Below are 27,974 nucleotides of genomic sequence, written 5' to 3' on the forward strand. Positions count from 1 at the left end.
AGGGTGCCTCCCATACTTGCTTTTAATGAACAGGCATACAAAAGAAGTCACGTTACGTACAACCCAAACTGGGTGGGTGGGGGATGGGGGAGGACAAATGATAGGATTTAGGTCATCTTTTACAAATACCTCTGATGGCTGCAGCGATTGTGTCTTTTTATATTAATGACTTTTGAAACTGACACAGCTTTTGAAACATGTTTTTATTATTATTTCGTGACATGTCTAAAAGTGGAAGCTGTTTTTCTTGCACCAAGTAACGGGTTTGCTGAGCATCGATGACATGGCGTTGTAAACACAATACTTTTGTACAAACACAAAAAACCTTTCACTATGCACGGTTTGTATTCTGCAAAAACTCTGCCACAGAGTTTGGGGACTTAGACCTTTTCTGCTGGAACAGTAGCTCCCGTTTTACAGCCGATCACTGTCGCTGTTCTCTGGATCTCACTTTTTGGGTTGACTTTTTATCAACTTAGAGGAATTATATGGCTCAATATAGAAGCTATCGTACTGTTCAGTATTACAGCCGCACACAACTTGGAGCAAGAAGGGAATAATTCTGTGGCGAGAAATGAGCACCATATTTGTCCAAGAAAAAAAATCCCATTCAAATGAATAAGATTTTTTTTCTTTAATACATCTGGTACAGTTTACTTTGCCCCACAATTGCAGCACTTGTCTTGATACAAAGCCTCCAGTCTCTGTATTACAGAATGAATGCAACGTCGCTCTACCACTGCCTTCTCCCAGAAGGATTTACACAGCTCCCAGCCCTGTCACTTTGCAGTTTCAGCCGTGACACCGATGTGGCATGCCGATGTGGCACGCCGAGACTCGGGGTTGATTGCTCATATAAAATGTAGCCTTAGCTGCAATGACCTTGAGCACCATTTGACTTCCATAGGAAGCAGCCGCCCTGTGACGCTGCTCTGGCGTCAGGCCCAGCGAGCTGCTGTAGGTGGGATCATTAGAAGCCGGAGAGTAGCTGTGACTGTCGCAGGTTCGGAGCTCCGCTGGGAAGCGCTTGTCGTGAATGTGGGAGGCAGAAGGCAGGATAGGGTGTTCCTGAAACCAGCTTCCTAGGGACCCCCCGATTGGGTGGGACCCCCTGATCGGGTGAGACAGGGCTTTAATGTTTAGCTTTTTTTTTTTTTCAACATTCTGTTTATTGTGTTTTTCAAAGTGTATAACATACAGTTGTCACATTGTCAAAATAAAAAGCTTTCCATGGGACAAACAACATACATACCGCCATTCATACCAACCTGGGAGAAGGGAGACAGGAGGGTGTGGGGGTAGGAAGGGGGGGTGAGGGGGAGGGGAAGGGGGGGGGGGGCAGAGGAATCCTTTCTGATGTACGATGTTCTCCGCTCCTGGTCCGTAGGTCAGGTGTTACGTCCAACTGATTCGGTGAGGCACCGGGTAGTGAATATAGGGGGTAATGGATCCGTGTTAGCGTCCTCCCGTGGCGGGCATACTGTCTCTCTCGTATATGGCTGATTGCAGCTTCTGCTCGCCATCCAAGGAGAACTCACCTGCCGCTATTAAAGCCAGATGGAGGCATTGCTCACCCCTGGGATGTCTGTCTGTGCCAGCCAAGGCAACCAGACTTTTTGAAACTTTGGGCCAGTGTCGTTGACCAGACTTGTCAATTTTTCCATCTGGCAAACAAACCAAATTCTATTCCGAATTTTATCTAATGATGGAATTGCATTCTGTTTCCACAATGCTGCAGTCTCGCATCTCATAGCCGTAGCAAAGTGTGCGATCAATTTGTTCCCTGATCTAGATACGTCTGTCGTGGGTTTGCCTAGAAGGAACACCCACGGATCTAGTTGAATTTTGAGGCCCAGAAAGAGCCTCTGTAGCCAATCTCTAATTTGGATCCATACGGGTCTAATTCGTGGACAAGACCACAGCATGTGTAACAGGTCCCCCTGTTCCCCGCACTGCCTGGGGCAGAGCGGGGAAGCTCCCGGCGCGAATTTTGCCAATCTAACTGGGGTGAGGTACCACCGCATTAGTACTTTATATGAGTTCTCCTTTAATGTTGTACAGATCGAACTGCTGGCTGCCGCCTTAAAAATTTCAGCCCAGTCATCGTCCTCCAGTGGCTCCGTCAGATCCGTTTCCCATTGCGTCATGAATCTGGGTTTGTGTGAACCGTCACTGTCAGAACCGACCACCACCCTGTACAGAGCAGATATAAGTCCCCGTGTGTCGGTGCCTCGACCACAGAGCTTCTCAAAATTAGTTAACGGCGGTCTAATAGTGTGTTTGGTGTAAAATGCCCTGACCTGGAGGTATCTAAGAAATTCTGTGTTGGAGATGCCAGTTTCTGACTGTATTAGATCAAACGGTTTAATGGTGTCGCGTCCCTCCAGGTCTTTTAGTTTGTGGAACCCCCTGTTTTGCCAATGTGTGAAGTTTTTGCCAACTAAACCCGGAGCAAAATCTGGATTCCCGTATAATGGGGCCATTAAGGTGTGTTTAGAGGTTAATGAGTGATTAGTTTTGGCCGCTTCCCAGACCGACAGTGAGTTGAGCACGGAGGACAGAGGATCCTTTAGGTCTTTCAGTCTAGCTTTTGGGTACCAAATCAGGTTTTCGATTGCAAGCGGGGCGCAGACCTCCTTCTCTAATGCCACCCAGCGTCTCAGCTCTGGATTCCCATGCCACTGTGTAATTTGGCATAATTGGGCCGCTTTATAGTATGCCAACAAACTCGGCACTGCCAAGCCTCCTGTCTCCCTGGATCGTTGCATAATTGTCATTTTTACCCGTGGTGTTTTATTTTGCCAAATAAATTTTGTGACTGAATTTTGTAGTTCTTTAATCTCTGATCGTACCACTGGTATCGGAAGAGTTTGAAAGAGATATAGTAAACGTGGGAGAAGGTTCATCTTAACACAGTAGATTCTACCAATCCAGGAAATTCCGTAAGTGGACCATATTTTGAGCTCCTTTGTTAAAGCCCGTAGGAGCTGTGGATAATTTGCCTGATAGAGAGTGGAGCTCTGTTTAGTAATATGTACCCCTAGATACTTTATCTTTTTCGGCTGCCATTGAAATTTAAAATTAATTTCTATTAATTTCTCCATGTCTCTCGGCAAATTCAGACTGAGCGCCTCTGATTTAGCCTGATTGATCTTAAAACCCGATATGCTACTAAATTTTTCCAGTAGGGCGAACAGATTGGGTAGCGAGGTGAGTGGCTTTGTCAGTGTCAGAATAATGTCATCTGCGTATAGCGCCACCTTGTGTTCTTGCGACCTAATTTGGATTCCGGAGATGTCCGGGTTGCTACGAATGTGCGCTGCTAGCGGTTCCACGCATAAGGCGAACAACAGGGGCGAAAGTGGGCAGCCCTGTCTGGTTCCGCTTTTGATATTAAACAGCTCCGATGGGAAGCCTTGGTGTACTACCTTAGCTGCCGGGGTTGTGTATAATGCTTTAATTGCCCCTAATATTCTTCCTCTGAACCCAAATGCTCCAAGCGTAGACTCCATGTATGGCCAGTCAATCCTGTCGAAGGCTTTCTCCGCGTCTAAGCTTAGTGCTATGCCACGGAGCCCGTTGGTATTGATGAAATCAATAATATCTATTATCCTTCTGGTATTATCGGCCGCTTGTCTATCCCTAATAAATCCAACCTGGTCTGGGTGAATAAGCCTTGGCAGGATCGCACTCAATCTGTTAGCCAGTAGTTTAGAATAAATTTTGATGTCTGAGTTGATTAATGATATCGGCCTGTAACTTTGGCAATTTGTGGGATCTTTGTCCTTCTTATGTATTAAAGATATCGACGCCTGGAGCATGTGGGCCGCGAAGGGTTCCCCCGACAATACCCCATTGAACATTTTGAGCATGTGCGGCGCTAAAATCCCTACAAATTTTTTATAGTATAAATTGGAAAATCCATCTGGGCCTGGGGCCTTGGAGGGTTTTAGGTTCTTAATAACCCCTACCAACTCCTCTAATGAAAAGTCCCTCTGGATAGCCTCGTGCTCCAATCTGCTCAGCCTAGGGAGATCCGCCTCTCTCAGGAAAGACTGGAGTGCGGCGCTAGTTTTTGTGCTATGTGCAACCTTCTCCCCGTTATATAACTGCTCATAAAAAAGTCTAAACTCTTCCACTATTCGTTTAGGGTTGGAGGACATATCTCCTGTTTTGGTCTTGATTGCCTGGATGTTATAGTTTGGCTGCTTATTGCGGATCCGGTTAGCTAGCATGGTGTCCGGCTTGTTGGCTTTTTCAAAAAATTTCCTCTTTGTCCAACTCATGTCCCTCTCGGCCCGGGAAGTAAGGAGGAGGTTAAGTTCAATCCTTACATCTTTCAACTCCTTTAAGATATCCCCTCCACCTGATCGGCTATGGAGTATGGAGAGCTCATGTAGCCTCTTATATAGTTGGGTCAATTTGGCCTCCCTTAGTTTCTTTCGTCTTGCTGCAAGACTGATCAATGTTCCCCTCAGCGTGGCTTTGTGGGCTTCCCATAACGTTATTTGAGAATCCACTGTACCCATGTTCAGTGAGAAAAACTGTCTGATCTCATCTTTAATTGTCTGCTCAATTTCTGGGATCTTAATCAGGGATTCATTTAGTTTCCAATTTGCTCCGGGACTAATTGGTCTAATTTGTGTGCATCGTAGCTCTATTGATGCATGGTCCGACCATGTAATGTCATGAATTATAGTGTCGGATATTTGGGGGACCATTCTGCCCGAGACAAAGAAGTGGTCGATCCTACTATAACTGTCGTGGGGGTGTGAGTAAAACGAGTAACTACGTTCGCCGGGATGCTGCTCCCTCCAGATGTCAACCAGACAACCTCTCCGTAGTCCTTCCAGCAGTGCTGTGACTCCTGCCTGTCTGTCTCGCTCTTGTCTAGGGGATCTATCAATGCGGGGGTCCAGAACTTTGTTAAAGTCTCCCGCTACTATAACGTTTCCGACTGCCCATCTTTGAAGTTTGAGGAAAAATGCGTCAAAGAACTGCGGGTCACGCTCACATGGGGCGTAAACGCATGCTAGGGTCACCCTGCAATGCTGCAGAAGACCCACTATAATGAGATATCGACCCTCTGGGTCACGCTTTATTCGTTCAACCTCAAACGGGACTCGGTTGTGAAATAGTATAGCGACCCCTTTTTTCTTTTCTTTAGCTGAAGCTAGGTAAAATCGTCTGAAGTTTTTGTCTATGAACCCTGGATTTTTACTTGAACTATAGTGTGTCTCTTGAAGGAAGAGAACATCCGCTTTCCGGCGTTTAAATTCTGCGAAGGCGATTCTACGCTTTTGTGGCGAATTAAAGCCCTTAACATTTTGTGATATAAACGTCAGTGCCATGGGTGTGTGTATATGAAGTCTAGGTCTGTAGCAGAAGGAAATAACCTACCCGGGCCTCGTGTCTGCGGGTACCGCCGGTGACGGCTGAGTTGAATCCATCTTGTCTTTGCCTTTGCTTTTCCTCTGGGGAGGTCTGAAGGTGGGGGGGGGAGACAACGGGGGGGGAAACAAAAAACACAGAACCACACAACATTCACACATAAAACCAAATTGATCCTAAACGACCTATGGTTTTCTGCCTGGGAATAGCAGTCACGCCTTGGACTCTCCCTCCCTCCTTTCCAGGCTCGTGGGGGGTAGTTCTCCCCACGCCTTCCCAGGTCTTTGACTGAGCCGCGGTGTAGGACCGCAGCCCCGTCAGAAAGGCACATGCCAACAGGCGGGGACAAGGGCCTCCATCTGCCCCCCCGCCGGCGATGCAACAGTATCTGCATAATCAGTAAGCTAACTATAGTGTTAGCCAAAACTTAACCCATACTTAACCATTGAGTAATCCCTTGTTAACGCAGCTGTATAGTTAACTGCCCTATACTGCCTAAAGTGACACTCACTTGCTACCCCCTTGACTGTGTAAAGGTGTCAGCCTGAACTGCAGTTGACCCTGTCTCTCTTTCCAGTTTCAATATCTAACATTCTATTTATATATTTAACCATATATGACATTTTTTTAAACTTTTCGAACAGCTCCCCGAGCCCCCCCCCCCCCCCCGACCGGAGCGCACTCCGCGCACCGGCAAGAATCCGGCAGCCCCCCGCCCCCCCCCTCTTATCTAAAGAGCTGCCGAGCTTAAACCCGGCCATAAGACCTCAGCCAGCCACGTTGTTATGTCCCTGCAGGGGTCTTGTCCCATTCTCCAGCTTCTTCGCGGGGGAGTGCGCGTACCCCCTAAGAGCCTTCTCCGTCGCCTTCCATGGCTGTCCATGGGACTCATCCGCTTCCGCGGCTGTCACTTCCGGGTCGTCTATGGACCGGGCGGGTCCGCCTCCTGACGTCATCGCGGCAGCGTCCTCATATCCGCCCGTGAGCAGCAGAGAGGGAAGGCGTGTCCTGCAGGTGGAGCCGAGCAGAGCTCCCAGACTTCGCGCCAAAACCACTCCTCCATTGCTCCTTCGCGCTTCTTCATCACCCTGACCCTCGTGTGTTGCTGGTCCACCATCTTGGTGAGTGGAAATGCTTATCTGTTTTTTTTTTTTTTCCCCTCTTTTGTCCTGTGGCGGATCCAGCTTTTGTTAAGCTGATCGGGTCATCGGGTGCCCCGCAGGCGGGATGGGGGGGGGACGGAGCCGAGCCGAGGGGCAGGGGGGGGGGGGAAGGGGAACCGGAGGCGGCAGAGGGAAGCCATTCAACGTGGCCCTCCCCTCCTCACCCCCACCTTCAATGGCCAACAGGGGGGCAGGCCAGGGCCCGGGGCAGGCAACACCCTGCAACTGTGATTATTGTCCTGAACCTCAGACTGGTCTCGACGGACCTGCTTTGTCTCTCCGCTGTCCGCTTGCTGCTCCCACCTTCTTCCACTCAGCGGGACGGGGAGGGTATGTCTCTGGTGCCACTGGCAGCTGCAGCGTGTCCGGGAGCCCCAACCTCTTCAGGAACTCTGGCCCATCAGCTAGATATTTTAGTGCCTGGGTCCGGCCGTTCTGCACTACGACCAGCGCGAAGGGGAAGGCCCACCTGTATCTGATCTCCTTGTCTCGGAGGAGTTTTGTGATGGGTTGGAGGGCCCTCCTTCGCGCCAGTGTGACTGGGGAAATGTCCTGAAAGATGGCCATTTCTATCCCCTCGAATGGCACCAGTGGGGTAGCCCTGGTCAGACGGCAGATTTCCTCCTTGGTGGTGAAATGATGCAGGCGGAGTATGATATCTCTGGGAGGGTTATTGGGCAATGGGCGGCCTCGCAGTGCGCGGTGACACCGGTCCATAACTAATTCGGCCTCAGATTTCCCTGGCATTATAGATGTCATCCACCTGTTAATCAGCCGCTCAGGGTCTAGGATTTCCTCCGGTATGCCCCTGACCCGAAGGTTGTTCCGCCTGTCCCGGTTTTCGCTGTCTTCGTGGCGTTCCTCCAGCTCGGCCACCCTCCGTTCCAGCCTAGCAATTTGGGCTCCCATCTCTCCTTGGCACTTGGAGGTCTCCTCCACCCTCTCCTCCAGTGCGCTCGTGCGGTTACCGATGCCCAGTATGTCCTTTCTCAGCTGGTCCACCTCCCCTCGGAAGAAGGTCTTTAAGTCGGAGAGTAACTGTGCAATCTCCTGTTTGAGGGAACCCGTGGGCTCCTCCGTAGTCATCTCTAACTCCGGTGCGGAGTCAGATTCAGATGCCGCCATATTAGCCGTCTCTCTGGGCTTTTTTGCGCCGGTGAAGTAGGTGCGCACATCTACCTTCTGCTTAGGCTTTTTGCGAGTCGCTGCCATCCTTTTGTGTCCAGCGCTGTTAGCTGAGTCAGGGGTGATATTTTATTTTGAGTTTTATTGGGTTTTTATCACTGTATCGTGCTAAATATCGCCGGCGGGAAACGGAGCACCCAGATCAAGCCTCCATCTCCGATCCCGTCGCGCATGCGCCTCTTTTAATGTTTAGCTTTAACTTTCCGCTTCGCGTCTTTGTGCCTTTTTCTACATTCCTAAAAAAATAAATACATAATTTTGCATCATTCAAGGTGTAGTGGGCACAGAATGTGATCACAGAGCAGAGATTGTGAATAGCAGGAGATACAACACAGGAGGACTGTGGGAGCTATACAGCAATAGCATTAATGCACCCTTACATTACGTGTATTAGCAGTCATGTATGAAGTTGCGTCGCGCACATTCTACACGTATCCGGTCAATGAGTAATGTGGGAACGGGTTGCACAAAGCAATAAGGAGCCGTTACTACAAACAGTATTTTAAATGTTATATGTTATTATGTGTTTTTCTTACTGTAAGAGATCCCTTATTTACCTTCTTGTCCTCCCAACGTTGCTTTTATTCCTTAAATATGATGCTCCGTTCAGGAGTTAGACTCGTTTAAAATATTGAGTGTGTGCGAGGTCAAAAAGGAGCTCTCCCCGGAGCCCGGTGCAGCTAAATGTTGCCATGGTAATCGCAGAAAAGAGACGAAGAAATTCATGATTTGTAACGGTAAAAAAGCGCGGGACGTGCTCGGGGTACCGGGCAGTAACGCCAGGAGTTCAGCGCACATCGGCTTCTGGGGGCTGCTGCTTTAACTGCTATTACCTAAATCCCCCGTCCTCTGGGTCACAAACAGGGCTAACGTGGTACAAACGTCCCCGTGCCACGTGCAGTGGCCCTTACCTCCAGCAGCAATCCCCGCCTGTGCTCCCACGCCTCTTGTTCTTCCTCCAGGTTTGACGATCGGAAGAACAGCTTTGGACCGGCTACACAGAATGAGAATAAGTACCGGGCATGAGCGCAGAACAGGGATCAGAAAAAGGGCCTTTTGGGGGACACGGGTGTTGCATTTAAAAATTACTAAATCATAATACGTACACACTTCTATAACCAAGTACAGCAAATAAAAATATCACCTGTGAGCACATTCGCGTCTCAGAGAGGCCTGCAGCCCGCCTTTCCCCATTATCTTAGCATACAGTGCTTCCACTGCAGCCAGGGATTCTGGGAAATGACATGCAAATGAGCACACCTTTTGCTTCTAATCTATTATAACATGGGTCCCTGCAACACGGGTGCCTGTAACACGGTAATGCCTGCTGCATTACACAGCTTTTCGGCACAGCATGGGTTATAGAAGTGCATGACCAGTAACCCTATGCACAGACAGCTGTTTTGACCTTTTTGGGTCCCATCCGCTGGTTATACTGGCTTTGCAACGTGAAACTGGAACCAAGTATAAATTCCATTCAGAAATATAGAAGAAACCTTTCCCCAATGAAAAAACACCCACTGTATGCTCTATCAACATTTACACGCAGAGAGACAGGTGTTGTATGTATGTCTTTATTTATATAGCGCCATTAATGTACATAGCGCTTCACAGCAGTAATACATGGGGTAATCATATAAATAACACATAATGGGAAGAAGTGCTTCAGACATAAAAGTATCATTAAGGAAGAGGAGTCCCTGCCCGAGGAGCTTACAATCTAATTAGTTGGTAGGAAGAACGTACAGAGACAGTAGGAGGGCGTTCTGGTAAGCGCGTCTGCAAGGGGCCAAGGTTAATGTGTGAGGTCTTACTTATCAGCCATGGAGCTGCTCATATGCTTCCTTAAGCAAGTGTGTTTTAAGGTGGGTCTTAAAGGTGGATAGAGAGGGTGCTAGTCGGTATTGAGGCGGGAGAGGGCTTTAGATACAAAGGGGGTAGAGAGAAGACATCCTTGAGCAGAACGCAAGAGTCGGGATGGTGCATAGCGAGAAATTAGGGCTGAGATGCAAGGAGGGGCAGAGGGGTGTATAGTGAGAGATTAGGGTGAGATGTAAGGAGGGTATAGTGAGAGATTAGGATGAGATGTAAGGAGGGGCAGAGGAGGGTATAGTGAGAGATTAGGATGAGATGTAAGGAGGGGCAGAGGAGGGTATAGTGAGAGATTAGGATGAGATGTAAGGAGGGGCAGAAGAGTGTATAGTGAGATATTAGGGTGAGATGTAAGGAGGGACAGAGGGGTGTATAGTGAGATATTATGGTGAGATGTAAGGAGGGGCAGAAGAGTGTATAGTGAGAGATTAGGGTGAGATGTAAGGAGGGGCAGAGGGGTGTATAGTGAGAGATTAGGATGAGATGTAAGGAGGGGCAGAGGTGGGTATAGTGAGATATTAGGGTGAGATGTAAGGAGGGGCAGAGGAAGGTATAGTGAGATATTAGGGTGAGATGTAAGGAGGGGCAGAGGGGGTATAGTGAGATATTAGGGTGAGATGTAAGGAGGGGCAGAGGGGTGTATAGTGAGAGATTAGGATGAGATGTAAGGAGGGGCAGAAGAGTGTATAGTGAGAGATTAGGGTGAGATGTAAGGAGGGGCAGAGGGGTGTATAGTGAGAGATTAGGATGAGATGTAAGGAGGGGCAGAATAGTGTAAAGCTTTAAAAGTGAGGAGGAGAATTGAGTGTGAGATGCGGGATTTAATCGGAAGCCAGGAGAGGGATTTCAGCAGGGGAGACGCCGAGACAGATTTAAGAAAGAGTAGAGTGATTCTGGCAGCAGCGTTTAGGATAGATTGTAGGGGAGACAGGTGGGAGGCAGGAAGGTCGGACAGCAGGAGGTTACAGTAATCAAGACGGGAGAGAATGAGGGCCTGAGTCAGAGTTTTAGCAGTCGGGCAACAGAGGAAAGGGCGTATCTTTGTAATATTGCAGAGGAAAAAGCGACAGGTTTTAGAAGCGTTTTGAATGTGAGAAGAGAATGTGAGAGAGGAGTCGAGTGTGACCCCTAGGCAGCGTGCTTGGGCTACTGGGTGAATGATAGTACTTCCAACAGTAATTTTAGAAGGAGGTAGTAGGGCCAGGTTTGGGAGGATGTATGAGGAGCTCTGTTTTTGCCATGTTTAGTTTAAGTCGCCGGAGGGCCATCCAGGATGATATCGCAGAGAGACATTCAGAAACTTTAGTCTGTACAGCAGGTGTAAGGTCGGGTAGAAAAGTAAATGTGTGTGTCATCAGAAGAGAGGTGATATTTAAACCCAAGAGATGTGATTAGGTCACCTAGAGAGAGTGTGTTCCTCAGAAATACAGGGAAATAACTTATAATTGTGTTTCAATATCCTGGGTCTCCAGTAAAATAGAAATCTCGGGGTCAATGTGTTTTCTTTTTCAAGTTCTCATCAGTATGTTACAGGCCCCTGTGGCAGTAAAGAGGTTAAAAGCCGCGAACGTACCTTTCAATCGCTCGTCGTCCTTCACAAAAAAGAAAAATCTGACGCAGTTCTTCACAGACGCCGATTGCACGCTGGAGAGGCATGAAAAGAACAAACACATTAGGGAATTCTGCCTTTGGGAAATGATACAGTGCAAGGAACACAGAGAGCGCCAGACTGGAGAAAAGCCAGGAAATACTTGGTGGAAACATGGACCAGCCCCCCAGAAGGAGTCGCGGAGGCAAATGGATTTCAGCAAAGGAATGGAAGATTCTCGCCAAAAGACTTGGGGGGTATTTTGAGAAGACCAAGAAAAATCACCTTGTTTGGGATTCCACTCCCAGGAGCGTCTCCTCCTCGTCCTCTCCCTCCGAGCTGCTGTCCTGGAATCGGGGGTCTTCCTGCCAGGCCACTTTGGCAGGTTTTATGGGCTCTGTTTTATAGGGCTCTGCGAAGGGAAAAGGATTCAGGATTAAGGGACGTCCCGTATACAAACACACCAGGACTGCTAGCTGGTTGGAGTGGGGTAATTCACTGCGGGCAATGCAAAGTCTGCCTTTAGGGAAACTGGAGATCAGGGTCACCCCAGGCCTGCCATGGCGATTTCGTGCTCCATACCTTTTACTTAGGAGACGGACAGAATTTTTAGAAGCCAGCGTCTAAGGTGCAGGGGCCTTCCGGCTGTCCCTCCTGCTGTTGGCTCTGTGTATATGTCAGTGTGTATTTGTGACACACACCTGACTAGCCCCACCCCCAGCCCGCCTCCTGCTCCTGAGCAGCGGTGATTTGACCCGTCAATCAGGCGAGTGATCACTGTGCACACAGCAGGTGCCAGGGGAGGGGAGGAGAGAGGGGCGTTTTTTTTAGGCGCCAGGGTTTTTTCCAGTCCTGCCACCTTGGTAATTAGCAGCGCTCCACCACCATACAGTCACGGTCCTTCCGCGGTCTGCAGAGAAAAGGTCTCCAACATGGTCTTTTGCGTATCTGCCCTTGAACCAACCGTGGCTGAGGTCAACCAAAATGTGACTAGCTGCAGCGATAACCCGTGTGGCTGATCCTACTGTAACGTGGTTCGGCGAGGCCACGTGAAGCTAGATAGCCTCCTTACCCTCTGAGACGCTCTTCTCTGTGCTTGCCCCAAAAAAGGAGAACGTGAATCCGGACGTCTCCTCTTTCCGGTGGCAGAAATCGTTCTGCGTGGCACAGTCCTCTGCTGGCTCCTCCTCTTGGTCCCACGCCGCCCCCGCCTCCTCACTTCCCGGCGCGAGTTTGGAGCCTCCGAACGCCTCTTTGAAATCCGCGGCGACTTCGTGGTAGGTTTCCGCGGACACCGTGGGAAGTTTCTCTGCTTCCAGGCGCTTTTTCTTTCGCTCAGATTTGCTGGTGAGAAAGAAGAAAAAAATAAAACCTGTGTTTAACGGCAGCAATTTATGCCTGGGACACCTTGCAGGAAAAAATAGGCTGCAATATAGAGCAAGACTGGGTACATCCGGGGTTTCAAAGCTGTGAGTATTCGCTGCCTTACACCCTCTGAACTCCTCTAAAATCTTAGAGCAATTCCACTCTGGAATATTCTGCAGGTTATCAGCGGTTTAGTTGACCCCGAGAGAATATATTTTGAGAGAAGACCGTTCCCGCGCTCCTTGGACAAACCACCGTTACCTGTCTTTTTTCTCTTCTTCTGCTTTCGTTTCAAACGCGGCATGGTCCTCTCTGGTGGGGTCATACTGCAGGGCGTTCAGGTCTCTGACAGAAACACAAGTTCAAAGGAAATGTTGTTAAAGGCGGTAATAATAATGAGTGCAGCTTCAGGGAACGGGAGACACGCGAGGTCTGTGGTCTGACGTGCCCCACCTCTGCTGAGTGACAAGATGTCACACAGACACCAAGCACTGCTAGCCTACTGAGTGCCCCCACCTCCGCTGAGTGACAAGATGTCACACAGACACCAAGCACTGCTAGCCTACTGAGTGCCCCACATCCGCTGAGTGACAAGATGTCACACAGACACCAAGCACTGCTCGCCTACTGAGTGCCCCCACCTCCGCTGAGTGACAAGATGTCACACAGACACCAAGCACTGCTCGCCTACTGAGTGCCCCCACCTCCGCTGAGTGACAAGATATCACACAGACACCAAGCACTGCTAGCCTACTGAGTGCCCCACATCCGCTGAGTGACAAGATGTCACACAGACACCAAGCACTGCTAGCCTACTGAGTGCCCCTACCTCCGCTGAGTGACAACATGTCACACAGACACCAAGCACTGCTCGCCTACTGAGTGCCCCCACCTCCGCTGAGTGACAAGATGTCACACAGACACCAAGCACTGCTCGCCTACTGAGTGCCCCCACCTCCGCTGAGTGACAAGATGTCACACAGACACCAAGCACTGCTCGCCTACTGAGTGCCCCCACCTCCGCTGAGTGACAACATGTCACACAGACACCAAGCACTGCTAGCCTACTGAGTGCCCCCACCTCCGCTGAGTGACAAGATGTCACACAGACACCAAGCACTGCTCGCCTACTGAGTGCCCCCACCTCCGCTGAGTGACACAGACAGAAGGGACCTCACAAATCGCCTAATCATTCCCTCCCACTGCAGTTTGAAGGTCCAATAGCTGATGAAGTCTGTCTCTACCACAGCGGTGTCAAAGTGACACTGGCAAATGAGACCCACAACACAATAACCGCATCGTTCTTACGGCAAGATGGCACAGCCAGACACCCTAACAGCCAGACACACTAACAGCCAGACACACTAACAGCCAGACACACTAACAGCCAGACACACTAACAGCCAGACACACTAACAGCCAGACACACTAACAGCCAGACACACTAACAGCCAGACACACTAACAGCCAGACACCCTAACAGCCAGACACACTAACAGCCAGACACACTAACAGCCAGACACCCTAACAGCCAATAGCAACAGGGTCTCCGCTTACAGTCTAGGACATTTCACTGCATCCAAATCGCCACCAGTGCTCCACCGCCAGAACTACTCACCGCTTTGCGCCATCTTTAAATGTCATTAGATCTCCGCAGCCGCAGGGCACCTTGCAGTCGGAGTGGCAGCCACGCATTTGTGAGCGTGGCAGTCAGGACCCCCGGTGCGGCAGTCAGGAAACAATTTTTACATTTCCCGTGGGAATATATATATATGTGTGTGTGTGTGTGTGTCCTGGTGGCGCTCACGCACGGGCGCGCTCACAAATGCAGTCGGAGCAGCAGCCGCACGAGGTGCCCGGCGGCAGGGGAGATCCGAGGACATTTACAAATGGCAGAAGGCGACCTGCGGCGAGTTGTCCTGGTTACAGAGCGCCGGTGGCTCTTGCCGTGACTGCAACCCTCCTCTGAAAAAGGATGACTACTCTGTGTGTCGCCTCGCAGCAGCGCAGCAGATCTGTGCCTTCCCAGGCGTACTTGAATTTCTTGGCTTTGGCCGCGTGTTTGCTCAGTGGCCGCGGCTCCACGCTGATGTGCAGGAGACTCTGCAGAATGCCCAAGTTTTTCTTCTTCTCAGCGGACAGATCGTCCTCTTCCTCGCCCGCCTGCGGGGTTCCTGTAGGGGCCTTGCTCGGCTGCGGGGTTCCTGTAGGGGCCTTGCCCGGCTGCGGGGTTCCTGTAGGGGAATGATTGGAACAAACAGCAGGCACATTATACAATGGGGAACAGGAGGAACTGAAAGTCTGGGATTCTACTCCAGACCATTAGGAAACAAATAGTCAGTATCCAATTCATTTAGAATACTTCACTCGGTTTAACAGGGGGATATTTCTCACCAAAGCACAGTATTTTGTTTTAATAAGAACATTTAATTTATGCCTTTCTTCACAATGACGAGGGAATCCAACGCTCTACGGATTTTGTATCAAACTAATCTATTGCGCCACACAATGTTTCGACCTAAATAGGCCTTTCTCAAGTGACTAGGCATAAGCCTTGCGTTGTATGGCGCAATAAATTAGTTTGATACAAAATCCGTAGAGTGTTGGATTCCCTTTTTCCTGAGTATTGCCTTGGAATATTTTTGACAGGTACTCCTTGAACCAGCAGCACCGGTACACTGTATGTATTAAGTGTGCAGCATATCCCTTTGTTTTTCTTCACAATGAAGCATTACAACTATACTTCCCAAGCTTCCTTCTGTACCACACAAGCTCATTTAGTATTGTCAGGTCACTGTCAGTATACACAGTACTGCACTGAAAAGCTTACGATCTCATTTCAGATTTGTATTCTAATTAAGGGGGATAAGGTGATTTGAACCAGCCTCCCCTTTAAAGACCAGCGCCTTGTATGTACCTTTGCCCTCCTCGTCGCTGCTGTCCAGGAAGCGGGAGTCCATGCGAAATCGCTCATCTGTTCCGAAGCGGGATTGTAAATGCATCAGCTGCAAAATCGCACGCAGAGACGAGAGAAGACAGTGGCACAAAGTCACACAGGCCCCAACTAAAGCCAGAGGTGTCAACTGCAACGTCAGCTTGTCAGTCACGCAGCAATAACACCGTGAACCCCGAGTGCTCTGTGTCTATGGGACAGCAATGCAGCCTTACACTGGGAACCCGAGCGCTCTCTGTATGGGACAGCAATGCAGCCTGACACTGGGAACACGAGCGCTCTCTGTATGGGACAGCAATGCAGCCTGACCCTGGGAATCTGAGCGCGTGCTGTATGGGACAGCAATGCAGCCTGACCCTGGGAATCTGAGCGCGTGCTGTATGGGACAGCACTGCAGCCTGACACTGGGAACCTGAGCGCTTGCTGTATGGGACAGCAATGCAGCCTGACCCTGGGAATCTGAGCGCTGTCTGTATGGGACAGCAATGCAGCCTGACCCTGGGAATCTGAGCGCTCTCTGTATGGGACAGCAATGCAGCCTGACCCTGGGAATCTGAGCGCTCTCTGTATGGGACAGCAATACAGCCTGACCCTGGGAATCTGAGCGCTCGCTGTATGGGACAGCAATGCAGCCTGACCCTGGGAATCTGAGCGCTCTCTGTATGGGACAGCAATGCAGCCTGACCCTGGGAATCTGAGCGCTCTCTGTATGGGACAGCAATGCAGCCTGACACTGGGAACCTGAGCGCTCGCTGTATGGGACAGCAATGCAGCCTGACACTGGGAACCCGAGCGCTCTCTGTATGGGACAGCAATGCAGCCTGACCCTGGGAATCTGAGCGCGTGCTGTATGGGACAGCACTGCAGCCTGACACTGGGAACCTGAGCGCTCGCTGTATGGGACAGCAATGCAGCCTGACACTGGGAACCTGAGCGCTCGCTGTATGGGACAGCAATGCAGCCTGACCCTGGGAACACACATATTGCAGTGCACGCAGCACACAAACGTAGCGCAGATCACTTCATTAGAAAAAGTTTTTCTTTTTTTTACTAAAATCATGCAATGAAATAGATTTGGGTGACAAACCTTCTCGCCAGATCGCCCTTCATATTGGGACCTTATTTTGAATCTCTCCCCGTCCTCTCTCTCACCATCATCGTCCGTCTCCTCGCTGCTCTCAAACAGCTGAGTCGTTACATTTTTTACTAATGCCTTAAAAATACATAATATTATAAATGGTGAATCGGAGATTGAGCCGTGAGCTTAAATTTAAACAGGGACAACTTCGGGAAAGGCCTCCCGGGAAGGGTACACCACCCCCCCCCCCCTTCCACCCTTCCCCACCCCCCTCCCACTCCCCTCTCTGTCCTCCCTCTTTGAGGACGCCACCTTCAGAGACAGCTGAGCCTGTCGTTCTTTTCTCCACTAAATGGAAAAAAACCCCAAATGTTCTGTATTAGGCCGTGAATTATGTATGTTGAATATGTCTTATATTACTGCCTAATAAAACTATTTGAAAAAAAAAAAAAAAATACATAATATATATATTAAAAGTCTTGAACAGATAATTGCTGCATCAAGTAGGACACTGCCGGTGGAGTTGGCAAAATATGGTAGTCTAATGACGAGGAAGTGTGGCGGTTACAGGGCTGGATTTCAGCCTCAGGCGTTAATCACTTATCCTTTCCATGTGATTTCATTCCCCTGTACCCATCTATTATTGCCAGTTAAATCCCTGTCCCCTCTTTAGAGCACAGGAATTGTGCGGTTGGAATTCCACCTCTGAATTAGAATTGTAAAGCCCTTTGTATTCACTCGAGCCTTCCAGTTATAATGTTGTACATATACGCAGGCATTTAAACACGGATACTTGGATGGATTTCCAGCAGTAGATGAACTCTCTGTGCTGGGATCTGACACTTACTTTCTGAGCGAGATCACTGCCGGTCGGTGTTTCACTGGTCTTGGCTTCCTCCTCACTTTCAGTCTCAGAACTGAACACGATGTGCCGGCCTTTGCTCGCAGGCTCGGAAACCTAAACCCAACACAAGGTGTTATTGCCATACAACTAGAATGAGGTAAGGCCATAACTAGAATGGAGATAAGGCCATAACTAGAATGAGGTAAGGCCATAACTAGAATGAGGTAAGGCCATAACTAGAATAAGGTAAGGCCATAACTAGAATAAGGTAAGGCCATAACTAGAATGAGTTAAGGCCATAACTAGAATGAGTTAAGGCCATAACTAGAATAAGGTAAGGCCATAACTAGAATGAGGTAAGGCCATAACTAGAATAAGGTAAGGCCATAACTAGAATGAGGTAAGGCCATAACTAGAATGAGGTAAGGTCATAACTAGAATAAGGTAAGGCCATAACTAGAATAAGGTAAGGCCATAACTAGAATGAGTTAAGGCCATAACTAGAATGAGTTAAGGCCATAACTAGAATAAGGTAAGGCCATAACTAGAATGAGGTAAGGCCATAACTAGAATGAGGTAAGGCCATAACTAGAATGAGGTAAGGCCATAACTAGAATGAGGTAAGGCCATAACTAGAATGAGGTAAGGCCATAACTAGAATGAGGTAAGGCCCTAACTAGAATGAGGTAAGACCCTAACTAGAATGAGGTAAGGCCCTAACTAGAATGAGGTAAGGCCCTAACTAGAATGAGGTAAGGCCCTAACTAGAATGAGGTAAGGCCATAACTAGAATGAGGTAAGGCCATAACTAGAATAAGGTAAGGCCATAACTAGAATAAGGTAAGGCCATGACTAGAATATGGTAAGGCCATAACTAGAATGAGGTAAGGCCATTACTAGAATGAGGTAAGGCCATAACTAGAATGAGGTAAGGCAGTAACTAGAATACGGTAAGGCCATAACTAGAATGAGGTAAGGCAGTAACTAGAATAAGGTAAGGCCATAACTAGAATGAGGTAAGGCCATAACTATTATGAGGTAAGGCCATAACTATAATGAGGTAAGGCCATAACTAGAATGAGGTAAGGCAGTAACTAGAATAAGGTAAGGCCATAACTATAATGAGGTAAGGCCATAACTATAATGAGGTAAGGCCATAACTATAATGAGGTAAGGCCATAACTATAATGAGGTAAGGCCATAACTAGAATGAGGTAAGGCCATAACTAGAATGAGGTAAGGCCATAACTAGAATGAGGTAAGGCCATAACTAGAATGAGGTAAGGCCATAACCAGTGTTCGACAAACCTATACATTTGCTCGCCCCGGGCTAGTGGATTTAACCCCCGGGCGAGTAAATATTGGCCCAAGCAGCACACGTATGGTACTAGGTGGCGAGTAGATTTTTTTGTGTGGCGAGTAGATTTTTTGGTGATTTGTCAACCACTGGCCATAACTATAATGAAGTAAGGCCATAACTATAATGAGGTAAGGCCATAACTAGAATGAGGTAAGGCCATAACTAGAATGAGGTAAGGCCATAACTAGAATGAGGTAAGGCCATAACTAGAATGAGGTAAGGCCATAACTAGAATGAGGTAAGGCCATAACTAGAATGAGGTAAGGCCCTAACTAGAATGAGGTAAGACCCTAACTAGAATGAGGTAAGGCCCTAACTAGAATGAGGTAAGGCCCTAACTAGAATGAGGTAAGGCCCTAACTAGAATGAGGTAAGGCCATAACTAGAATGAGGTAAGGCCATAACTAGAATAAGGTAAGGCCATAACTAGAATAAGGTAAGGCCATGACTAGAATATGGTAAGGCCATAACTAGAATGAGGTAAGGCCATTACTAGAATGAGGTAAGGCCATAACTAGAATGAGGTAAGGCAGTAACTAGAATACGGTAAGGCCATAACTAGAATGAGGTAAGGCAGTAACTAGAATAAGGTAAGGCCATAACTAGAATGAGGTAAGGCCATAACTATTATGAGGTAAGGCCATAACTATAATGAGGTAAGGCCATAACTAGAATGAGGTAAGGCAGTAACTAGAATAAGGTAAGGCCATAACTATAATGAGGTAAGGCCATAACTATAATGAGGTAAGGCCATAACTATAATGAGGTAAGGCCATAACTATAATGAGGTAAGGCCATAACTAGAATGAGGTAAGGCCATAACTAGAATGAGGTAAGGCCATAACTAGAATGAGGTAAGGCCATAACTAGAATGAGGTAAGGCCATAACCAGTGTTCGACAAACCTATACATTTGCTCGCCCCGGGCTAGTGGATTTAACCCCCGGGCGAGTAAATATTGGCCCAAGCAGCACACGTATGGTACTAGGTGGCGAGTAGATTTTTTTGTGTGGCGAGTAGATTTTTTGGTGATTTGTCAACCACTGGCCATAACTATAATGAAGTAAGGCCATAACTATAATGAGGTAAGGCCATAACTATAATGAGGTAAGGCCATAATTAGAATGAGGTAAGGCCATAACTAGAATGAGGTAAGGCCATAACTAGAATGAGGTAAGGCCATAACTAGAATAAGGTAAGGCCATAACTAGAATGAGGTAAGGCCATAACTAGAATGAGGTAAGGCCATAACTAGAATGAGGTAAGGCCATAACTAGAATAAGGTAAGGCCATAACTAGAATGAGGTAAGGCCATAACTAGAATAAGGTAAGGCCATAACTAGAATGAGGTAAGGCCATAACTAGAATAAGGTAAGGCCATAACTAGAATGAGGTAAGGCAGTAACGGTGTGCACCTTTACGCAGAGATTGCCATATTCAGTCTCTCTGCTGCCAGAGACCCCTAATGCAGGGCTTCCCAACTTCAGTTCTCAAGGCCCCCACCAACAGGTCAGGTTTTCAGGATATCCCTGCTTCAGCACAGGAGGCTCAGTCAAAGACGCCATCTGTGCTGAAGCAGGGAAATCCTGAAAACCTGACCTGTTGGAGGGTCGAGGACTGGAGTTGAGAAGCCCTGTCCTAACGCATTGCAAGGTCCCTCCGACAGGGAAGGGGTGGAGATGCCTGCGTTTAGCAGCACTGCTGCGTTTGCACGGCACCAATTCTATACACAACATGTTGCACGTGCCCCTCCCCCCCAGCAAAGTTTTAGGGCCACATTTACTAAGCGGTGCTACTCCATGAGACAACTTACAGACTGTTCACGTAAATGGCCAATAAGGGGCCGTATTTCCAAGCCGTGCAGGAAGTGGTATCCTGGAGTAGCCATGCTTAGTAAAAATGACCCTTAAATCTTTGTTGCCGGCCTCCCCTGTCCCCGGTAGCCACACTCACGTCTTTAAGCAGCGCCCCCTGAATGGTTTGCTTCTGCAGCTCTCGCTCTTTCCTCCGCTCCTCCATCGCGGCCAAGCGCTTCTCATTATCCTTCAGCTGTTTGGTGCCCGCAGAGGGCTGGGCCCTGCGAGCGGCTCGTTCACCGTGGAAACTTGTGCCCAGCACTGCGTTACATGGGGCAGCAGGCGATCCGGCACTTTCATCGCTTGACCCCGTGTCGCTGCTGGACTCATCACTGCTCGTGTCACTGCTGCTGCTGCTACACGGTTGACGCTTACTGGAGTCTAGTTCCTTCTCCCGGTGGGTTATGGGCAAGCATGGGGCTTCCAGTCTGTGTTGCTGAGCAGGTTTAGAATCACATTCACCTCCCGAGTCCGATTCCAGCGTTTCTTTTCTTCTGCTCTGTCTGGAGATCTCAGCATTTCTTGTGCCCACTTTGCCACTCGTGTTCCTTTTGGCTGCAGCCGGAGCACCGGACCTGCTGAACACAGCACTTATTGAACCCTCCTGCTCCTCAGAGGGAGCTGTGCCAAGCAGCGACCCCAGCCCTTTAAAGGCTGGAAGAGTAACAGGCGGAACCTTCTTCCTTTTCCCGTTGGGCTGCTCATCACAGCTATCGTCATCTTCCAAAATGGAAGCCACAATGTCTTCAGGAGCTATACCCGGCTTCTTCTTCTGCGTTGAGACTGGGGTCCTTTCCTTGCTACTTCCCACTATTTTGCCCTGGTCATCCGCAGTCTCTTCATCCACCGTGTCATCTTCTGAAGACCCTTTGGCTGCCTTCGCTAGTTTTTCCAGGTCCTCCAGCGTGAGATCGATCCGGTAACAGTTTTGCATCATGGATTCGTAATCCTCGTCTGAATCAGAGCTGCTGCTGTCTGCGCCGGAATCATCATCATCGCTCTCCAAATCCAGATCAACCTCTGTGCCATCGATATCTGCAGAAACCAGATTATTCTCCTGCTTCTTTGGCTTAAGAGACGGCATCTCTGTCCCTGAAGTCTGCGCTTTGTGCTCTGCGTCAGCTCCCTTCTCCTTCTGCACAGTTTTAGCTACCGCAATGATTTCGTCGGTATCCGCCGAGTCGTACTCACGGTCATCCTTGGCATTGCCGTTGTGATTAGCCGGATTCTTCCCGGATACTTTCGCATCTTTCCGGCCCCAGTGAGTGTTATATCTCAGCTCAAATGACTCCTCAACCACCTCTAGATTGGAGTCTTCAACAAGCACGGGACTTCTATTTTGTGCCTTCTTCTCAATTTCCAAGATGGCTTTGAGCTCATCCTCAGAATCGCTCTCAAACATGCGGTTTCTACTCCTCTTCACTGAAAGTCCACTTACCTCCTCCTTGAGCCCAGATAAGCATCTCGTTTGACGTTCACCTGAAGCGTCGCTCACAAGGCCACAACGCGTCCTTTTGATACATTTCCCCGTCTCGCTTGGGTTCTCTGTGCCTGGGAGGCGCTGCACTTTGGGTTTATTTTCTACAGGGAACTCCCCCCTGCGTTTCCTGCTCATCTCGTCGTCGCCCCCTTCCAGCCGCCATGTCAGCTGGGACACCGGGATCGCCTCGAGCGGACCTTCGTCCAGCTTCTTTATGTTGTGGCAGTATTTCGAAGGGTCATATTTCATGACGTTTACTCGAGTAAAGGACAAATTGCAGAGTTTGCACGAAGTGAAAACATAAAGTGTCACTATTTGCTCCTATGCGGTTTTAATCATAGATATGTATAAAGTTGGTGTTAACGCTATTCTACTTATGGACTTGCACTAGGTCAGGGGCGGCCAACTCCAGTCAAGGGCCACAAACCGGCCAGGTATTAGGGATATCCCTGCTTCAGCACAGGTGGCTCAGTCGTTATGACAGCCACCTGTACTGAAGCAGGTATATCCTTAAAACCTGACTTGTTGGCCGCCCCTGCTGGAGGACACAGACAACCACCAGAAATGAGATAAAAGTACCAATGGTTACGAAACGCGTAGGAAAAACGTGCGTCTGTGTTCATACCATGGAAACAGAATAAAGAGATTTTTGCATTGACCCCGCGCTGAATCGCCTTCTCTTTTTATCCCGGACCTTCACTACAGGCGGCTGGTCACGACGTGGCTTATTTTCCCTGAGTGGGTGCAAAGTAAAAGTGAATAATCAATGTTCGAAATGTTAATGGTGTCTTTCTCAAGAGATATATATTTATTTGGGGGAGGGAGGGGGGGGGAAACCTGATTGAGGATAGACTGGTGTGATTACAGCTAGTTTTTCCGCCACTATACCTCTGACTATATTACCTATTCAATAATAATACTCAATATATCAGACTAGGGTATTTTGTGCACCCTCAGTTTACCTTTATATAAGGGCACTTTGTTACTGGCTTTGGCCAGCTTTTAACTGCACTAAATCACAAATAAGCATACGCTTTATTTATTTAACCCCTTCAGGGCACTTTCACATACCACAAAGTTTAGTCCATAGGACAATAAGGCCTGGGACATAGTAAACACTTTGGTGCTGCTGCTCGCTCTACCAGGAGCTTTTTGCTGTCCTGGCAGAGGAGACAGCAAGCGCGCATCACTGTGTGTGTGTGTCACTTGGTAGATGTCAGTGTGTGTGTCACTGGGGAACCTGTGTGTGTAATTATATATATATATATATATATATATATATATATATATATATATATATATATATATATATATATATATATATGTGTGTGTGTGTGTGTATATATTATATAATATTTTAAAAATTTAAAAAAAAAGACAGGTGAGAATAAATTATTTATTAACATTGTGCAACTTTGATAAATATATTCACACACATACATCACACACACACACGCACATCACACACACATATATACACAGACACACACCTCTGTGCTGCCTCTGTCTTGTCTGGTGGCTCTGTAGTTACAATGCCGGACCGGCTGCAGCCCCATTGGATGGGAGCGTTCACGTGGGAGCTTCCCCGAGTGGCAAATTTCAAACTTGCCTGTCTCGGGGAAGTTTCTCAGCCTCCGCACGCATCAGCACGCATGCGGAGGGAGAAACTATACCCGCGCTGATTACTGATACTGATGCTTTGTGCATCTGTTCAGCGCGGCTCAGCCCGCCTCAGTGACGCTGATTTCACTATGTCCTGGGCCTAAGAAATGACATATATTCAGTGTAGGTAGCTGCGAAACCCAGTCTACCTTGACGAGGTTGGCAGATTTGAATCATGTTTTGATCAAGAGATGCAACCAAATGACTCCTTTGTCGCACAGACTCAGGTTCTAAAGGTAAACATGTCACTGGTATATTTTCACCCAAGTGGTAGAGCGCAGGATCTGTTCTGTGTTTTTATGATTCACTAATAAGAAAGACCCATGTGAGTACACGAGTGTTTATCTCCACCCACCGAGAAGGGCGGCCACGATCTCACTTTTCTTATTCTAGAATAGCCTTGAGCTTTCATTGATCCTTTAAAATGGACTCGAACCCCTTTTTACACACATTTTGCTACAAAAAGGATATGTTGCTCTTGTTTCTGTCTTTCAAATGAAGCACGGGTAAGACTCTTCCAAATTTACTGACCACCCAATTCTGGAAGAGAAGAGGAGAAATGCAATGTAACAGGCCAAGCATATTCCGACTGAACGTAATAATTACATTTCTATATCTTTCAGATCCAAAGCACATTTCAAACTTATGAGGCCTTTATGCAGCCACCTCTGGGGTGGAAGATGACCGCATCAATCAAAGTGAAGACCGCTTCTATGTTACCATGGATCCTATTTACAAAGACTATTCACTTCGTGTATACTTTTCACATGAATTAGCCAGAGCCACATGCCTTATGATTTGGTACTTCAGTCCCTGGCACTGCGGCTTTCATCTGAAAGTCCGTAACACCGGCGTTCCTCAGAGACTGCACCAGGTCGCACTGCGGCTCTGCAAGAGGCTTCTCCTTTTCCTTGGTCGCTTGTCTCTCCTGCGACAGCCTGCAGGGAATAATTTGCAGTGACTGCTATGTCAAGCAATATGTACCAGGATGCTCCAGCACAAGAGGGAGAGATCATTACTATAGTACTGTGACAACCTCCGCACCATGCTCACTCTCTCCCCACCATAAACATGCGAACATAATTCATTCTCTAATCATACAGCACCTAATGATGTCGGTCGATTGTGTTACTCAGGTTTCTGAAATGCATCTTTAATACAACGGACTTTCAAACCAGGACTTAGAGGATGAGATCAAAGGGAACCATAGATAGGAAAGTGACGGGAAGCAGGCAGTGAAGCAGAGGAGATGTTAAGAGATATACAGAGAAAAAGGGTAGAATTTATGCACTGGGCACATACACATCAATTTGGGGGATTAAAATGTCAATAACAAAGCTGATTTATCCTTAAGAGCTACCTGTGTAAGAAGCTTTCTTTAGCTATTTCAATCTGCAGTACTCCTCCCTTCCATTTTGTCTTGTTTAGGACGGACATACCTAGAAACCCAAAGGGAGATGAATGCGTTCAAATTCACAGGTCCATTTCTACTTGTACAGTAATTGTTCAGTTTGGTGTATTGCTTCACCGAACAGCTAGTTGAGGATTAGGAGCAATACAGTAGTGTGGACCACAGTAAAGACGGAAACCGCAAGAAGAAAGAACATTGTGTGTACGTACATTTTTTCAGGTCCAACTCTGAAATGCTGATGTTGAGGTAAGCGAAGGTCTTTACATGATTCCCTGTCAATAAAAAGGGCCACGTTACAGCATGCTTGACAGACAAAATTAAATGTACTGCTGTACAGCACTGACAGTGGGGATGGTACTGTACATATAGTTTAACGGCACAGGTAATTCCAGTTAGAATGAGCTTACACGCTTACATTTGGTGCTTGAAGCACCTGCCCATAATCAAAAAGAGCCATCATTGCGTCTTAAAAGAGGAGCCCGCAAAGTATTGCCAGCCACCTTCTTCCCCTGACAGCGAATGGGTAAAATGCCTTGACCACTAAAGCATCCCCTCCCCCTTGTACAGTCTTATGGAAGTTGTTTAAATGCATGTTTTATTACTACTTTTTTTGTATGAAGACACAAGAGTGTCACGCTGCAGTAACACCACCGCCCCTCACCGAGTTCATCTTTCCTGGAGATGACGTCCATGTCTGCCACCTTGCCAAATTTCCCAAACCTCTCGGCGAGTTCTGTCTCGGAGACCGAAGGGCCGATCCCCCCCACGTACAGGCGCTTTAATGAGGTTTCCATTGTTCGAAGGGATCTCTTACAGACGTTAACGTCAAGCCCTTCTGTGCAAAAACCAAAATGACAACCAAGCATTTAGTGGTATCATAAAAAAAAATGAATCTAAACGCTGCACTCCACGATTGAAATATTAGGTTCTTTATTGTATGCGGTAATTTGCTTTAAAGGTGATGGCTTTGTCATGCATTACAGGTCAAGGGCCAGTGAGCAGCAATGTATTAAGAATGAAAAGGGTACTTCTTTACATGCAATAAAGCAGCTGAAAAATAAAAATGTAGGGATATGTTTTGTAGTTCCTCTTGATATGGTTGTAACTGTTAGAAGAAATAAGTAGGGAAACAATGCTGGAAACTAGTTTTCCAGGGCTGAAGATGAGGTTAACTCCTTCACTGCTATAGGAGCTTTAACACACTGCAGTATACGAGTCCTAAAAAAAACAACTTGTAATTATTTACTGCTACAGCACCATCAATTCTATGAACTTGGAGGGTCAGTTCTGCATTTATTGACCTTTTGAAATTTTACTAGCACAGGATTTAAATCAGCACCAATTTCATAACAAAAATTCCTTAAGAGTTTAAATCTGTGATTTTAGGAAGAGATGCGGCCAGAACCAGGGAGAATAAGGCTGCGCTTATAGTGCCGGCGACAGCGCTTCAAAACAATTGTATTAAAGCTGCTGCGTGCGCTTATAGTGGACGCGACGGCGCTACCAAAATCCTTGTCACTAGAATTTGATTTTCAGAGACGGTCTCCCCATGTGACTGCCTATAAGCCAATCACATAGCCCCTCTGCCTTCCCCCCTTGCAGCCAGCGGCGTCTCCAAACCCAATTACATCTTTCACAATGGCGACGGGTGACAATCTGTTGCGACGCCTGCACTATAAGCGACATCACGCTGCGTTCACTGGAAAAATCAAAATGACTTCTAGCGATCGCGACAAAGTCATCGTGAAGCTTCTACTATAAGCGCACGCAACGGCGGCAATACACTTGTTTTGCTGCGATGTCGTCACTATAAGCGCAGCCTAATTTTAATGTCAATTCTGGGCAACTTTAAAACAACTGTTACATGTCAAATATGAGCCTTGTGACGCATGCACCCAGATTAAAAACAAGGGGCAATGCAATTAGAGATGTAGGCAGATATAAAGCAAACCAAAAAAAACATGCAACTCCCGCACACATGTAACTGCACTAATAGAATATAGATATTCTATCTATATATACACGTCATCTAAATTAATATATACACATCATATAAAACTAAACATATTACCCCCCTACCTGCAAGAAGCACGTTGTGATAGCTCACATTGCACACGGGTGTCCCGCTAATACAGGTCCCCCGGAAACCTGTGCTAAGGCTAAGAGCGTTCCGCTACAAGAGACACACTTTCAAAACATCACGTACATTCTGCATCCACGGCTCGCTCCCGCATAACATAGGATTAAGACTAAAAAGCTATTACTTTCATGTTATAATCTAACACAATGCCATATATTATGTGTATACTGTATACCCAGTGTGCTTTTCCCAATTGTTAGATACATTTTTTCTATTCAATGTAAATAATGCAATGGCGGTTATAGGGTTGGGATTGATGATTAAACGTGATACTCACTGTATCAGCGCCTCAATATCTATACTGGCTGCGTCCCACGTGCCGCGCTCACGCGGGGAAGACAAAAAAAAGTTTGAAGCGTGCTTAACATGCCCCAAATGCCCACCTTCCCGCACGCGCTTGCAAAATAGCCAGGACACCCGGCGCTCATGCTTGGAGAGCTGGTGACGTCACCGCTCTCAAGGATGAGCGCAGTCAGCGCCAGCAGGGCCGTAGCCTCGGCAAGATCCTAGCGCCCGTGAGCGTACGTGCACGCACACAAGTGCGCACCCGAACACATTTAAATTGATTGTGCTGACCGCACCAAACGTGGTCAGCGGCAGCGTGGACGCAGCCTGTGGCCTCGGCCG

The 27,974-nt window shown here is 47.8% G+C and overlaps 1 protein-coding gene across 3 annotated transcripts; it reads right to left on the reverse strand.

Annotated features, from left to right (window-relative positions):
* Nucleotides 1-188: 188 nt before the first annotated feature.
* On the reverse strand, nucleotides 189-27,941 carry NOL8 (nucleolar protein 8). 3 transcript variants are annotated; one of them, XM_075573789.1, is made up of 19 exons: nucleotides 27,287-27,941; nucleotides 25,869-26,042; nucleotides 25,417-25,479; nucleotides 25,157-25,235; nucleotides 24,587-24,734; nucleotides 24,268-24,336; nucleotides 20,752-22,386; nucleotides 17,443-17,553; nucleotides 16,908-16,943; nucleotides 16,605-16,730; nucleotides 15,482-15,569; nucleotides 14,600-14,798; nucleotides 12,826-12,909; nucleotides 12,272-12,543; nucleotides 11,485-11,611; nucleotides 11,185-11,255; nucleotides 8,651-8,733; nucleotides 7,921-7,975; nucleotides 189-1,131 (listed from the first exon to the last, which is right to left on the reverse strand). In XM_075573789.1, the coding sequence occupies exons 2-18, from the start codon at nucleotides 25,999-26,001 to the stop codon at nucleotides 7,922-7,924; spliced, it is 3,378 nt and encodes a 1,125-aa protein (XP_075429904.1). In that variant the 5' UTR covers nucleotides 26,002-26,042; nucleotides 27,287-27,941; the 3' UTR covers nucleotides 189-1,131; nucleotide 7,921. The 3 variants fall into 3 exon arrangements, with proteins under 3 accessions (XP_075429904.1, XP_075429902.1, XP_075429903.1); XM_075573787.1 differs by lacking the exons at nucleotides 24,268-24,336; nucleotides 24,587-24,734; nucleotides 25,157-25,235; ... (1 more) ...; nucleotides 25,869-26,042; nucleotides 27,287-27,941 and having other exon boundaries at nucleotides 14,600-14,768; nucleotides 20,752-22,867; XM_075573788.1 differs by lacking the exons at nucleotides 16,908-16,943; nucleotides 24,268-24,336; nucleotides 24,587-24,734; ... (2 more) ...; nucleotides 25,869-26,042; nucleotides 27,287-27,941 and having other exon boundaries at nucleotides 20,752-22,865.
* Between the last annotated feature and the right edge of the window lie 33 nt (nucleotides 27,942-27,974).

This window comes from Ascaphus truei, chromosome 17, assembly GCF_040206685.1.
Source record: "Ascaphus truei isolate aAscTru1 chromosome 17, aAscTru1.hap1, whole genome shotgun sequence".
Lineage (NCBI taxonomy): Eukaryota > Metazoa > Chordata > Amphibia > Anura > Ascaphidae > Ascaphus > Ascaphus truei.